General features: G+C 38.6%; 1 protein-coding gene across 1 annotated transcript in view; it reads right to left on the bottom strand.

Annotated features, from left to right (window-relative positions):
• ALDH1A2 (aldehyde dehydrogenase 1 family member A2) overlaps positions 1 to 16325 on the bottom strand; it is a 164933-nt gene that overhangs the window by 109147 nt on the left and 39461 nt on the right. The window contains exons 2-4 of the mRNA XM_007958479.2: positions 6921 to 7025; positions 6606 to 6746; positions 3038 to 3167 (exon numbers count right to left, since the gene is read on the bottom strand). Of these exons, the coding sequence (XP_007956670.1) occupies positions 3038 to 3167; positions 6606 to 6746; positions 6921 to 7025 (376 nt within the window). The remainder of the gene's footprint in view (positions 1 to 3037; positions 3168 to 6605; positions 6747 to 6920; positions 7026 to 16325) is intronic.

Here is a 16325-nt window from a genome sequence, read left to right as displayed (position 1 = left end):
ATGTCATGCTTGGTAGGGTGGAGGGTCGATGAAAGAGGGGGAGGCCTTCAACAAGATGGACTGATATGGTGGCGGCAATGATGGGCTCGAGTATAGCAGGGATTGTGGGTCTGGCATGGGATCAGGCAGTGTTTCGTTCTGCTGTGCATGGGGTCGCTATGAGTCGGAAACGACTCGACGGCACTTAACAACACAACAACAACAACATTCAATCTGTATGCTGAGCAAATAATCCAAAAAGCTGGATTATATGAAGAACAGCACAGCATCAGGATTGGAAGAAGACTTATTAATAACCTGCAATAAGCAGATGACACAATCTTACTTGCTGAATGTGAGGACTTGAAGCACTTGCTGATGAAGATCAAAGACCACCATCTTCAGTGTGGCCTACATCTCAACATAAAAAAAACAAAAATGCTCACAACTGGACCAATAAGCAACATTATGATAAATGGAGAAAATATCGAAGTTGTCAAAGATTTCATATTACTTGGTTCCACAACCAATACTAATGGAAGCAGCAGTCAAGAGATCAGACCATATTGCACTGGGCAAATCTGCTACAAAAGACCTCTTTAAAAGTGCTAAGGAGCAAAGATGTCACTTTGAAGACTAAGGTATGTCTGACCCCAGCCAATGTATTTTCAATAGCCATGTGAAAGCTGGACAATGAAAAAGGAAGACCAGAGAAGAGCTGATGCCTTTGAATTGTGGTATTGGTGAAGAGTATTTAAAATTACATGGACTGCCAGAAGAATGAACAAATCTGTCTGGGAGAAGTACAGCTGGGATACTCCTTGAAAGCAAGAATGGCCAGATTTCATTTCACCTACTTTGGTCATGTTGTCAGAAGGGACCAGTCCCCTGGAGAATGAGAACTCTCTTGGTAAAGTAGAAGGTTAGTGAAAAGGGGGAAGACCCTTATAAGATGTACTGACAAAGTGGCTGCAATGATGGGCTCAAGTATAGCAAATATTTTGAGGATAGCATTGACCAGACAGTGTTTCATTCTGTCATATGAAGGGTTTCTATGAGTTAGAGCTGACTCGACAACACCTAACAACATCATTCCACATGTCCCTATCACTCATGGAGGTAATTTTTAAATAGTTCTTTTAAAAGTTCTGTCTCTGTACCTTGTCTACTCTCACTGCAACTTCTTCCCTTATTGCCTCATGTATAGATAATGTACTGCAACAGCCACTTAACTTGGCTCTTGTCTCTGTATCCTCTCCTTGTACTCAAGGCAGAGGACTAGAAGCACAGGCATCATCTAGAAGCTGGTTGTTGTTGTTGTTGTTGTTGTTATGTGCTGTCGAGTCGGCCCCTGACTCACAGCAACCCCTCCTTGGGTTTCTGAGGCAGTATCACTATGGAAGTAGATTGCCCAACCTTCCTTCCAAGGAGTGGCTGGTGGGTTTGAACTGCCAGCCTTCTGGTTAGTAGTCAAGTGCTTTAGGCACTACGCTACCAGAGCTCCCAGAAGCTGGTTAAGAATGCAGAATCGCAGGCCCTATCCAAGACCTACTCAAGCAGAATTTGCCCTTTAAGAAAATTGCAGGTGAATCATATGCACATTAAATTTGAGAAGCATTGCTCTACTCCACTTACTCTATCAGCCAAATCATCCCCTTTTTTGGTAAACTGACACTACTGAGCCTGGCTAGCAAGGCCCTCACAGTGGTAATCCAAAGTACTCAGCATTACTTTCCACTCTTGCTAGTATGTTGCTCCATGGAAACAAGCTGTTTTCCAGAGAGCATAGGTAGGGCACCTGGCAGAGTATTTAGCAGCATCCACTATCTACTGAACAAACATGCATTTCCTTCTTTCTACTCCCCACTCCTAACATCCTCATTTCTCTTTTAGTTGCTCCCCCCCTCTACAATGACAGCTATTCCTTCCATCATCTAAAGTGAATCTTCTAGTGAATAACTAAAAGCCTAGGTTCTAATGCCAAACTTTTAGCTCTAAAACATTATTTGCTATGTGGATTAGGAAAACTATTTAACTTCTCTAGGCCTCAGTTTCCTCCTTCATAAATGGGAATGTTGATAACAGGATCTTCCTCTTGAGGTGACAGCACTCAATAGGTATTAGTCATCACTAGCACTGGACCTCAACTCAAGACTGCACTATCAACTACTCCAGTCTTGGAAATTCTCCCTTTCCTTTAAACCACCACCATTGACAGGTCAAACCATACAACTTAGTACCTAATTGTAACACTTTAATTATAGATTTCTAACTGTTTTGTAATCTTTGTTTTGTCTCCTGACCTTAATCTTAAAAAAAGAGGGGGTGGGGAGCTGCCAAGATTGCTGCCGTTTTCACAGGTTGTGAAAGTTGAATTATGCTCATTACAAGAAACAAAGGAAATACAGAAAAACATAAAAAAGAAATAAAAAGCAACCTATGATCTCACCACTAAATGAAACAACTGTAACATTTTAGATTACTTCCTTCCAAGCTAGCAGATTTTAGGATTCAGGAAGATAAGGACTGAGTCTTAGTTTTCATAGAATTTTCCCCAGCTCCCCTCCTCTCTTAATGGCCCTCCACATTTCTAGAACCTAATTTAGGATCTGACCGCTAACCAGAAGCCTGGCAGTTCAAACCCACTAGCCACTCCTCGGAAGGAAGGTTGGGCAATTTACTTCCATACTGATACCGCCTCAGAAACCCAAGGAGGGGTCTCTATGAGTCAGATCTGATTCAATGGCAGTGAGTTTGATGTTTGGTTTTTTGTTGTTGTTGTTGTTTTCAGAAGCATTTAGCAGATGAGAAATATTTATTTGTTCATTGGCTAATTGATGTACTGGTTTAAATGGCCTCCTCCTACTTCATATGTGAAATAGCCCTAGAAATAGGACCATGTCAGTTAGTGATACAATTTTTATCACTTTTTTTAGCTCAAGATGCTGGAAGTGTAAGTTTAGCTCAGATCTGTATCCTATGTGATTTGCTGTTTGTGTTTGGTGGTAACTGGTAGAACTTCATACTTCCCTTTGCAACCTACTCAGATTTCACATACCTACAGGGATGGTCATCCCGTGGATTTTATCAGCCCAGCCTGCGTAATACCGAAGGGTTTTGATGACGCCCTGCAAATCCACATAAAAAGCTTGCAGGAATGGTTTGCCACCATTTAGAGATTCCATGGTCTGTAGGAAAAGAAAGGGAAGAGAAACTAAGTCCCCAGCACTTTCCAAGAACACTAAATAATTTCTGGAGCAGAAGAAAAAACAGAGAAAATATGAATGGTGAGACATACCTGAGCAACTCTGATTTCCCAAATGAAACATTTTCCAGTACTACCAATTTGGTTTGGTTTTCAGTAAAACCCACAGTGAGAGTGTGTGTTTCCAGTAACCATAACCCAAATACATAAACACAACTTCTTTTTAAGTGACAATAAAGAAATGTACTGCATGTCAAACCAGCTACTGTTACAGTAATGACCAGAGCTGAGTAGGGATTTTTTGGAATCTACATTGGTAATGTGAATCCATAAGGAGGAGCAAGGCATGGCCTCTTTATACAACTGATGAGAATATAAAAATCCTCTGCAGCTGCCAAGACCCTTGCTGAGAAATGGAATACACACGGTGCACAGCTAGTTTATTTATTACCACCAAATAAACAAGATCTCCTCCAGGGAAGCTCAAACTTTAACAACTTAAAGCCTTGGTTTTTGTAAACATTTATGTTAACAACCGTTATCTATTAAAAGTAAACTACTAGCCCATTTAATGAAAATAGTGGTATTAAACAGCTACCGATTGTGGATGCCATTGTTTTAATGACAGATCTCTAAATTACTTACGTCTGTAACACACAGAATGACAAACACACTGAAAAGAGTATTTCCAGTTGAGAGATATTTAAAAATGTTACAAGTTTAACAAATGAAATAAACAAAAACATGTTTGTTATCTCACTTTTTTTTCTCCATAGGGACACTTTATATAACGTATACTAAAAATAAAAGAAAGAAAGATGCCATTGAGTTGATTCTGACTCACAGTGACCCTACTGGACAGAGATGAACCGCCCCACAGGGTTTCCAAGGCTGTAAATCTTTACAGAAACAGACTACCACATCTTGAACCCACCAGCTGCTCCGGGGGTTCAAGCAGTGGAACTTTTTGTTAGCAGCCAAGCACTTTAACCACTGCACTCCAGGGCTCCTTTATAACATATACTGGTATGAAAATTAAGTGAAGACAAACTAAAATTGAAGTATTCTCCATTCAATGGGGTGAAAATACTGCTGTTTGCAATGTAATAGATCCACTTATCATGTATACAAGATGGAGCTCATTTTAAAATATCACATTACTTAGAACGGTATACTGTCTCACTATTTATTAAAAAGAATCCATATAAACTACTTCCTAGGGGTCCCTATGAGTCCGGTCTGACTCGAAGGCACATAACTACAACAACATTACTTGTTAGAAGATTTACATGTTTATGAAATAGGTATGATATTCTCCAAGAGTTAGAATGCAGCTAGCACAAAACCAAGCTCCACACACCATAGAGTGAAGTAGAGTCAAATAATAGAATCTGGCCATCTAAACGGTCTCTATGAACAACTGAGGCCAGCCAAGTTCACAAGAGAACTGCCACCTCTAGGTTTATTTTCAATTGTGTTTATTTGGATGTAGTTTTTTGTCAGGAGCTCCCGTATATTCCACACTGAGTAGGGCTTTTCAAAGCCTTTAATAAGGTATTTTGTTAATCTTTTGAATCTTTGTGAATCTCCAAGAAAGAGCTACTTCACTAAGGAACATCTTCTTCACAATATACCTGCATATCTCATAGAAACACCCCTGAGGTAGGAGGGAAAAGCCGTAATATAGTGATACTGTGAAAGGGTATTAATGGAAGATGAGGCAATCTACTTCCGTAGTGATACTGCCTCGGAAACCCAAGGAGGGGTCACTATGAGTCGCGTCCAACTCGATGGCAAACAACAACAACAACATTCCAACATGCTAAAAGAGCATGGAGCCGGCATCTTTTGACCTCTTCTAACTACACAAGAGGAAGACAGAATCACCATCAGCAGCCCAAGGCCTGTTCCTATGAGGCCAGACATGCTGCCACCCTCCAGCCCTCGTACCAACCTTGACACCAACTGTCCCTCTCATGGTACCTACCACCTCTCTCCTGGGTTTGATAATTCACTGCAGAACTCACAGATAATAGGGTTTATTAGGGAAGCAACAGGCTACAATTCAAGTTCAGGAATGCGCTCAGCCTCTCTCAGCCGGCAGTCTCTCTCAGCCGAAAGTCTCTCTCAGTCTCTCTCTCAGCAGTGTGTCTTTCTCAGCTGGCCATCAGAGATATTCTTCTGCCTCTAAGAGGGCTCATTCTGAGCCAGCGGAGTGACAAAACCAACCAATCCCAACATCAGAGTTCTACACACCTGAGAGAGAGCGAACTTTCCCAGAAGAGTACTTCATGCTCTCCAACAGAAATACCCCAGGTGGATGACTTTAACAATCAGGGATTTAAATTGCATGGTCCCACCCAGTAAAGGGATCTGGTGGGAGTTACAAAGACTATGGCTAGAAAAGCCATACCATGTAATTTACTACACTGCACAACCCAAGCCCAATAATGATCTGTTTACCCCAGCAGAAGGCACAGGCTATGGTACTCATAGCTTGACTGTCCTGACTGAACAAAACCCAAAAACAACCCACTGCCTCTGAATCAATTCTGACCCACACTGACCCTATAGGACTGAGGAGAACTGCCCTACAGGGTTTCCAAGGCTGTAAATCTTTATGAATGCAGACTGCCACATTTTTCCCCTGCTGAGTGGCTGGTGGGTTCGAACTGCCAATCTTTTGGTTAGCAGTCAAGCCCTTTAACCACTGCATCACCAGGGCTCCTCTCTTGACTGAGCAAGGAAACCTTAAATATTAATTGATCAATTGTGGGTCAGCTAGTTGGAGATCCCTGGTGTACAGAAGATGCATTCCTAAATTATTCCCAGTTTTCTTTCAAAACATTTGTTCTCTCTAAAAAAAAAAAAAATGGCTTTTATTAAAACAACAAAGACACTAACAGAAATTCCTTATATGAAAAAAATGAAGGTTGTAGTGAAAGAAAATTGCTGTCTTCTCTTCTCTCTCTCCTTTTTAGTGGTTCTAGAAAGTGAAAGAAAAACAAATGAGGCAGATATGTGTTAGAAGTCCATATTACGTCCTCTTTAGGCAAAAAGAGTTAACTCTTGTGAGGTAAAAACTAGCCCTATTTGTTTCTCAAAAGAATCATTTGGTATTGGTTTTCTATAAGTAGTATGGTGACTCTCCTGTTTTTCATCGTTTTTGTCTTGTTTGGCAAGAGCTGAGGGTAGGGAGGAAGGAAAGTGCTCACTTATCATAGTTTTGTTCTCAAACATTCAGCAAGAAGAAACTCTTGGCTGATTACCTGTCTAACCCAAAAATCCAAGCAGCTGTAATTTTCCCTACCCTCCTCCTTAGCTTTCCCCTCAGGTCACCTTCAATTATATTTTCAGAAAGACTGAGGCATCCAGATTGTAAATTTATGAGAAACATCTAATGATCTCTTAGGTTACTTACTGCAAGAACTGCCCTGTCTCGTTCCACCAAGTCGGCAAGCTTATCCAACAGACGTCCTCTTTCTGAGGCATCCATTCTTCTCCACACTGAACCAAGAGAGAAAGCCAGGCGAGCTGCCTGCACTGCTTTGTCTATGTCTGCCTGTTAGAGAAGAAGCAGCACAAGTGAAGCAAGGTAACACTCCAAATACAGAAGAACTATCTGCTCTCACAAAAAAGACAAATGAAACCAAGCAGTGTTATCTGGAGAGCATGACTTTAGTGATCTGCTGTTTGAATCTAATTATTCCATAGGGAATCTTTTTCTAAGACATACCTTGTCTGCTTCTTGAACTTCACATACTTGCTCCCCTGTGGCTGGATTATAAACAGGGAATACTCTCCCACTCTCTGAGTTTTGCCACTCGTTGTTAATAAAAATCTAAAGGAGCAAACAACAAAATGGAGTCTATGAAACAAGTGATAAGAAGCCAGTTAATGACCAAGTGTTCCTGAAGGATTATGGTAATAATAAATGTTGTACATGCTTGGGGTAGCAGTGCAAATGGTTAAGTGCTCGATTATTAGCTGCAAGGCTAGGTGGCTTGAACCAGGGCTTCAAGCCAGTTCACTCCAATTCAACCCCCTGTTGAGAATTTGCATTTCCACCCCAGATATACTGAATCAAACACTACATTTTAACAAGCTACACTTATATGAATAACCTGGGGATCTTGTTAAAATGTAGATTCTCCAGTACATCTGGCATAAAAGTGTAAACTCAGCAGGGGGTCAAACCGGAATGAACAGGTTAGAAGCCCTGGCGAGAACTTACCCAGAGGCACCTCAAGAGACAGGCCAGGCAATCTGTTTCCAAAAGGTCACAGCCTTGAAAACCCTGTGGAGCAGTTCTACTTAAACACATGGTCACCATGAGCTGAGACTCAATGGCAATTAATAGCAACAGCATGCTTATAATAAAAAGTTATATTATTATATTACTTATAATAAAAGTACTGAATTTGAAGAACTGCAGGAGACCTTAAATAGTATCTAGTCAAGCCTCACTCTCAATTTAGGAATTTCCTTTATGGTATTTTCAGTTCAAAGTAATTCAAGAGTATTAGTTCTTACCTGTAGCAAGCCTGTTAACCAGTGAGAGAGACAAATAGGATGGAAGGACAGTCTTATGTATAATAAACCACACAGTGAGACTAATAACATGTTGATAGTCCAAACTCTGGCCAGTATCCATTAAGGGTTAAATCATGGATCAAACTGATAGTCATCAGGCCTTAGATTCTATTTTTTCTATCCAGGTATCAGTGACTTCTCAGGGGAACATGAATGGTCCTGGGATAAGCATTCATTTACTTTATAGCTGGATCCTAAACTAAGCAATTATTCTGTCCAAGTTAACTAACTAGTGAGCTAAACAAGTTACATGTGTAAATCAAGTTAGATATCTTACTCTTTGCTGAGGAGGTTATATAGCTCAACAAAAATAAAAGGGGGGGTTGCTATAATTTTATCATTGATTTCTCTAGGATTTCTGAAGAGCTTTGATTTCCTTATATATGAAATGGAGATTATACTGAAATAGTGGCAAATAGACTAATGGTTAAAGAAATTACACAACTCAATTTCTAGTAAGAGTTTAATAACGGAGTTAAAGGAAAAAGAAAAAGATAGGCAAAGAGATTTTTATCGATACTAAAAGAGAAACCCAAACTAGTAGTTTGAACTATGAAAGCTCAAAGAATATACAAAGATGTTCTGCTCTTTGCAATTTATAATACCACAATGAAAATGTCTGAATTTATGAACAAGTCAGTCAACCAATTTAGGAAAAACACAACGACAACTGTTTTATTATTGCCTGCATCTTAATATTATCTCTAACAAAGCTAAATAAGTACAGAACAACAGTTTAAACACCAAGTTCTAAAAAATGTTCCAAGCTTTCACTTTTTGTTTGTTTGTTATTTGATAATCAATCAGCCTGTATAGAATGAGGCAATGACTAAACTAAACCCAAACCCACTGCCCTTGAGTCAATGACTTTAAAAGAGCTCCACCCTGTCAGGGTCATACAATTTCTAGTAGCCCATTAAATATTCACACCAACCCTATAAGACAAGATTTTGTTATTTCTGTTAAAGAACTGAAAATTGAGATGCCGTTGTTGTTGTTGTTGTTATGTGCCGTCGAGTGGCCCCAACTCGTAGCGACCCCTCATTGGGTTTCCGAGGCAGTATCCCTACGGAAGTAGGATTGCCCAACCTTCCTTCTGAGAATTGAGATGCAGCAGAGTCCAAATAAGTAGGTCCTTGTCATGGTTCTGATTCAAAGTCTCCTGCTATCATTGTTTCTATTCCCATGATTGCTCAGCCCAAAAAAACCAGTTAACGTCCAAACCAGACCTAAAGCTGTATTTCTTAGATGCCTGGTGAGTTGTAATTACTCAAAGCTCATCATTTCTGCATATTCCTTTGACATATAATATGATCTCCAAGGTAACAAAAGAATAAAATTAAGAAATTAGTTTCATTTAGGATTCAATTCTGGGATGTTACCCAGAGGTCATACCAATAATCCTTACTCCTTTTATTCACTATTTGACTGAATCAAACTTCTGAAACTCTGCAATATGATCAGGGTATACTTGATCCAATTTTTGTTTCCTGTTTTTTAGTTTTTCTTAGTTTGTAAGGATTGATATTTCATGATTTTTATTGTTTCCTGGAGGTCTTCCAAAGATCAAAGAGAAAAGCTATTTATTTTTTACTTCAAAAAAACTCATTCTCTTAACATAATAACTTGGGTACATTGATCATTTTTAAGTCTAAGATATATTATGGGATCTTAATCATCTTATTTTCCCTCTACCTTGAAACATTTTGTCATAGGATTTTTTTCTTCATCATTCATCTATTATTCCAAACTATGCTACAGATGACTAAAATATTAACAAAAAATCATGGAATTGTCTAAAAATCAACCAATCAATCACCACTATTACACAATTCTTCAGTTTTCTTACTGTGTTGTCCCAACTAAATCATTATCTTTAAAGGCAGTATAAAAGAATTCTGGAAGACACAATCTTTGTCATATTCTTTTTTATTTTCATCGAACATGGTTAAGAATTTAGAACTTTTCAGTTCAAGAAAAAAGGATTTACAGAGGAAGATATTTTACAATTATTAGATGAGTCAGAAGATGAAGGCAAAGAAACAGCAGCACTCTAGTGGTGAGGACAACACTGACTATAAGCAAAATGCTGGGCTGTCAGTCTCTGTTGTTGTTAGATGCCAGTGAGTCAGTTTTGACTCCTAGTGACCCCATGTGATGAAGTAGAAATGTCCCAAAGGAGTTTCTTGCCTGTGATCTTTATAGAAGCAGATCATCAAGTCTTTCGCCTAAGGAGTTGCTGGGTGGGTATGAGCTACCAACCTTTCGGTTAGTAGCCAAGCACTTAATTATTGCACCAGTAGGACCCCTTAAAGTCTTCAGGATAAGTAAATTTTCTTAAACTCAAGAATCAAGGAGTAAACACAAAGGAAATATGATACTCTAACTCAGTCATTCAACAAGAAGGCCTTCATCATGCAATATTTTGCAACAAGAACCTGGACCATCTCAATTTGTTAAATGGTTATGTAAAAGCATTCTTTCACCTTTTATTTTATGTACCAAAATTTACTTGATATCACTCAAAAATGGACAAATGCTAAAGGCAAGTGCATATACAAAGGTGACTGGAAAAAATAAATTATTACATATAAAAAAAGAACAGTGGGTTGATCAATCTAATTGGTGTTTATAAAACTAAAAATGAAAATATTTTTGTAATTATGGAACAAGATGGCCACTGCAAAAGGGAATGAGGGAAGCAACATCCTCTGACCTCCTCTGACTTCATGAAGAGGGGAGAGAGAATCAAAATCAACAGCTCAAAGCTGATTCCTATGAGGTGAAGGTCAGACATGAATCTACCCTCCAACCTTTTTACCAACTCCTGACACCAAATGTCCCTCCCATGGACTCTCTACTTCTCTGTTCGATGTGATAATTCATTGTAATGGCCACAAAGAACTCATAGACAATACTCACGATTATGGGGTTTATTAAGGAAGTAACTGGTTACAATTCAAGCTTAGGAACACTCAGGATACATTTCTTGGATTAGGATAGCCTCCCCTTAGCCATGACCCCAAGCATGCCTCTCTTTGGCCCTTGGTCTCTACCCTGCTTGGGCCAGTGTTGGAAAGCTCTTTTAGCTCTGTGGACAGATGCACCCCACTCCACCAGCAAGCGTCCTGCCCAAAGGCACTCAGCTTTTTCACCCCATGGGCTGGCAAGCCCACCCCTCTGTCTCCTGCTGATCTACTGGTTCTGCTGTCTCCACCTCTCTGCTGTCTCAGCAGAGTGTTACAGCTCTCTCTCTCTCTCTCTCTCTCTCTCTCTCTCTCTCTCCTGGGTCGAAGAAGCCCAGCACAGGGATCTTAAGTCCAAGGAGACACTCCACTCCTGCTTTTTCTTCTTCTGTCTTGATGGTAGCGAGATCCCCCTTTTCCTCCTCTGAGATGCTCATTTTAAGCTTAGTGGAGTGGCAAAACTAACCAATCCACGTTAGGGTTCCATACACATTATTTGCATGGTCCAACTCTCACAAGAGTGCCATGTGCCTTATTTACATTATTAGCAAGCTATCCAATCCCCTTGGTCAGCCACAAGCATCTGCAAAGTTCTACCCAGTCATGTGGTGGGAGTCACAAAGATAATGACTAGAAAAGCCATATTAACTAATTCACTGCATCACCCACAGCCATTGTCTTTTCCACACAATCATGAGCCTCCAAGTTTTCAAAACTATTGCACTGTGACAATATACATGCTAGACAGATAAGCTTAAAATCTGGAATTAGTACTTATGAGAGGAATATATTCCACATTCATAAATGACAGAGGATGAGCAGTTAGTTGCATTCAAAGGCTATTGCCCATTTCAGGTATATCTATATATCTCCAAAATTAAGAAAATATGGAATAATGAACTAAATAGAATATAGAATACAGAATAAAATATGAAATAAAAATTTGGTTTGTTACGTGTAAATTCTTATTTTATCATTTTATTCTTATTTTTATCTCTTTATTCTTACTTTCGTAAATTATCAAATGACCCAAAAGACAAAAAGTGAAAAGAGTTCACTGGACCCACATGGCAAATGTGATACTATTTTTTTCTTGGTACATATCAAAGGTTAAAATATTTAATATTTTTGCTTCATTATTAACCACTGTTAGGACAGTTTTAGAACTTGTACTGACAATTCTGTACACAGGATAGCAAATACCTCTACAATATTTTAATATTTTTAGCTTCTCTGGACAACTGCAAAAGTTTCTAATGCTATCTAAAATGTTCTTCTCTGACCAAGCTGCCTTGGAGAAAAGGCTTATTTCAGGGCTGTAGCCTAAAGGGATAGGAACACTGTCAAATAAATGCTCTAAAATTGACGGAGACATATCAAAAGAACAAAGGAGACAACATGAAGGGACTTCCAGTGGCTAACACTGGGATAATTTAAACAAGAAAGTAAATAATTATTGTAATTGTAAAGAGTGAAAAAGCATCCATGAATCTATAATGAGACAGACAATTTAGTAAATATATAAACCTCCTCTTTGCAGTAGAATTCTAACTAATAAATATGAAGGAATGATGCAATGAGATAATCATTATTTGGAAAATACCACAATAATTATTGCTTCAGGCAAGTATCATCAGTGAATGGTAAAGTCAGCAGGCAAAAATATAAGGAAAGACTGAATATTTACTTACTACACATTTACTTACTCTCAAAATATCTCCACTCATATACTTACTAATTATTAAGGGAAAACAGTAACTTTAGATTGGAGAAACTTGGCAGACTGCACCTTAATCAACTGATCAAAGTTAACATCACCAGTAATAAGACAAATTACCATCATATGCTCTTGATATAATGCACTAGGAAGGACACAAGATCACTTCTGTGGTATTCTTACCCAAAAGACATAACCTAAGTTTAATCATGAGGAAACATCAGGCAAATCCAAACAAAGGAACAACCTAAAAATTATTAGCCCGTATTTTTCAAAAGTGCCAAGTTCATGAAAACAGAACCTCAGACCAATTCATTCTGGTTCAACCTTCTGATTCAACTTAAAGGCTTGGGCACGTCAGCATGAGATACCAGGCAATTATGGTTTTTGGTATGTTGGATTTCAGAATAGGTATAAGGGAAGGTGTGGACTTTTCTAGAGTTATTTTTTGAAAGTAGAATAGCATTCAACTGGAACTGAAACACTTGATCATTGCTCAGTTTCCTCATCTGTAAAATAAGGAAGTTGAACTACATCTCAAGTTCTTCTTGACTTGTTGTTATTGTTAGGTATTCATTGAGTCTATTTTGACTCATAGCCACCCCATGTGACAGAGTAGAACCATCCCACAAGGTTTTCTAGGCTGTAATCTTTACAAGAGCGAGTTACCCAGTCTTTCTCCTGCAGTGTCACTGGGTCCATTCAAACCATTCTTTTGTTTGGCAGCCAAACACTTTTAACGTTATATAATTCTGTGATGCTTTGATTGAAGGCAAAAGACACAGATGGCCCATGGAAGAAGGTCCTTATCTGCTCTAGGTTTCCAAGAGGATAGGATAGCTTAGTTCATAAACTTTTCTTTCCATGGCTGTAAAGAAATATTCATTGACATTATGTGAGTTGTTTTTGGTATTAAAAGGAGGCATAATAAATGTGGAAGGCACATAATTACTGTTAACTGGGAAAGGATATAAATCATGTCTAACATTTTTCCTGATAAGATATAACTAAGGCTGGTGGTTCAAACCACCAGCCACTCTTTGGAAGGAAGGTTGGGCAATCTACTTCCGCAGTGATACCGCCTCACAAACCCAAGGGAGGGGTCGTTATGAGTCAGATCTGAGTCCACAGCAGTGAGTTTGGTTTTGGTTTTATCTCCTACCTGAAGTTAAAATCTGAAACATACCAATAAAACATAAAAGATTAAAGAGTGTATTTGGGCAGCAAATTTTTCTTTTATTGTGTTTTATTTACTATATACAAAAGAATACATGTAACATATAAGTAAGATAAGATACATTACAACACACTATCAACAAACCACTCAAGCAGTCATTACTTGTGTTTCTCTCAGATTCTATCTTTCTGCTTGAGCCACCCTGCCACTAGAGATAATCACTATCCTGAATTATTTATTTGTTCTAAATTATTTTCTTTCTTTTTCTTGCCTTAGTATATAAATTATCTGCTGAGTACAGGTTTCTATATATGTTCAACATCTCAACTTTCCGAGATGCACTGTTCAAATCATCTTGATCATTATTAGCATTTCATCTGCTTACCCCACTGGTAATTGAGAAAGATGAGGTGAAATGTCCCACTCTGGTGGTAAATTTGTCAATCTAGTCCTTAGCATTGTCATTTTCATCTTTATAAATTTTAAAGTTACTTTATTAATGAATACAAGTTTGTAACTATTACATCTCTCTGGTAAAATAGAACCATTTAACAACCTGAAGTGACTTTATTACTAATAATGATGTCTCTCTGGTAGCGTAGCGCCTTTGACTGCTAACCAGAAGCCTGGTGGTTCAAACCCACCAGGCACTCCTCAGAAGGAAGGTTGGGCAATCTACTTCTGTAGTGGTTCTGCCTCGGAAACCCAAGGAGGGGTCACTATGAGTCGGGTCTGACTAGACAGCCCATAATAACAACAATGACAACAATATTAGTATAGCTACCCAAGCTTCATTAGCATTTATCTGCTATAATTTTATCAATCTTTTGTTCTCAACTAAACTCTCAAATTTATTGTTTTATATTGGCATGTTCTTTAAGAATTCCCAGGTATATAGAAGAGCTGACAAGGCGCAAGGTTGTAGTCACATCTTGGCCACAGCCAGCTCCCCAGAGGGAGTGAATAGTTGGACCTGTGGGCTCAGGACCATAGTCACAGGGGACATCAAGCTCAATCGGCATAACATAATACACAAAACATTGTTCCACATCCTACTTTGGCAAGTAGCGACTGGGATCTTAAAAGCTTGCAAAGGGCCATCTAGGTGCAATGATGGGTCTCTCCTCCTCCAGAGCAAAGAAGAATGAAGAAAACCAAAGATTCATGGAAACAATCAGTCCTAGCAACTGGTACACCATCCAATCTGCAATCTATACAACCATGAGACCAGAAGAACTAGATGGTGCCCGGCTACCACTGTCATCCACTTGGAAGGGATGTAGGAGATCCTGGATAGAGTGGGAGAACAATGTGGAACAAAACTCAAAATTATTAAAAGAGGAGGGGGGCAGTTTTTCTGGTCTGATAAAGCCTGATAGAACCACTGAGACTATGGCCCTTAGCTGCCCTTCAGGTCTGGAATGGAACCCACTCCTGTGGCTTCCAGCCAAACAAAAGACACGCATATGAGCTGAACATTTACATTAGGTAGATACACTCCTTGAAGAGATCAATCATGGGAGATTAGAAGGGCTGTGTATGCACAGGGAGACAGCCCCAGGGGCAGGAGTGCATGGAGGGAAGAGGTATCTATAGGGAGGAAGGAGAAGGGGAGCAGTTGCATTCTGGGAAATTACAGTCAATGTCATGAGACAAAGTGTATGTGAGCTACTGTTATGAAAGGTGAATTTGCTCTGTAAACTTTCACCCAAATCACAATTTAAAAAAAAAAAATTATTGCTTTTGATGTACCTCTGAAAATAATGAATGTTGTTGTTACGTCCTCTTTGGGTTGCCGATGCAGTATCACTACGGAGGTAGATTGCCCAACCTTCCTTCTGAGGAGTGGCTCGTGGGTTTGAACCGCCAGCCTTTTGGTTACCAGTCAAGTGCCTTAGGCACTATGCTACCAGAACTCCTAAGTAATGAATAGCTACATTTTATTTTATTCAGCATATAAATCTTTTAACTAGCAAATTCAATACATTTGCATTTATTGTGATTAGTGTTGTATTTAGACTTCATAATTTCTATTTGTCTAGCTTTATTTTACTTATATTTTTCTTTCTTGACTCCATTTTTAAAAAATTGATTAACTTTTTTGTTACTGTTGTTCATTTTGTAATTCAATTTCCTTCTTTTATTCTACTCTTATTGGTTATCCACAACATTTTATCCTTCATATTTAACAACTTACAGTCTAAAGCTAATCAATATCTTAACACTTTTCTCAAACACTAGAAGGATCTTGGAATACTAATTACTCTTCTCCAAGAATTTATCTGTCATAAAGTCATTGTTTTATACAGAAATATTTTTATATTTAACAAGGCTTATTGACTTTTATTCTCACTATTCTGTACTGTATATAAGATCTTCTTCCTCGAGTAGTTGTCCTTCTTCTTGACATGTTGTTGTTCTTGTTATGTGCCATCGAGTCGGCTCCGACTCATAGCGACCCCTCCTTGGGTTGCCAAGGCAGTTTCACTACAAAAGTAGATTTTAGTAAATATTTATTGGAAGTAAAATTTCAATTATTGTTTTTCTGAATATGAATTTATTCTATAGTCATTCTTAAATGATATTCCAGAAGGGTACACATTTCTAGATATACAATTCTAGGTTAACAGTTATTTTCTCTCAGCACATCAAAGATATTACTTGTATACTCTCTATGTCACAATCATG

Source organism: Orycteropus afer, unplaced genomic scaffold (genome assembly GCF_000298275.1).
Source record: "Orycteropus afer afer isolate SDZICR_OR568_19922 unplaced genomic scaffold, OryAfe1.0 scaffold00015, whole genome shotgun sequence".
NCBI classification, from domain to species: domain Eukaryota; kingdom Metazoa; phylum Chordata; class Mammalia; order Tubulidentata; family Orycteropodidae; genus Orycteropus; species Orycteropus afer.
This window is presented reverse-complemented; position numbering and strand designations above follow the sequence as displayed.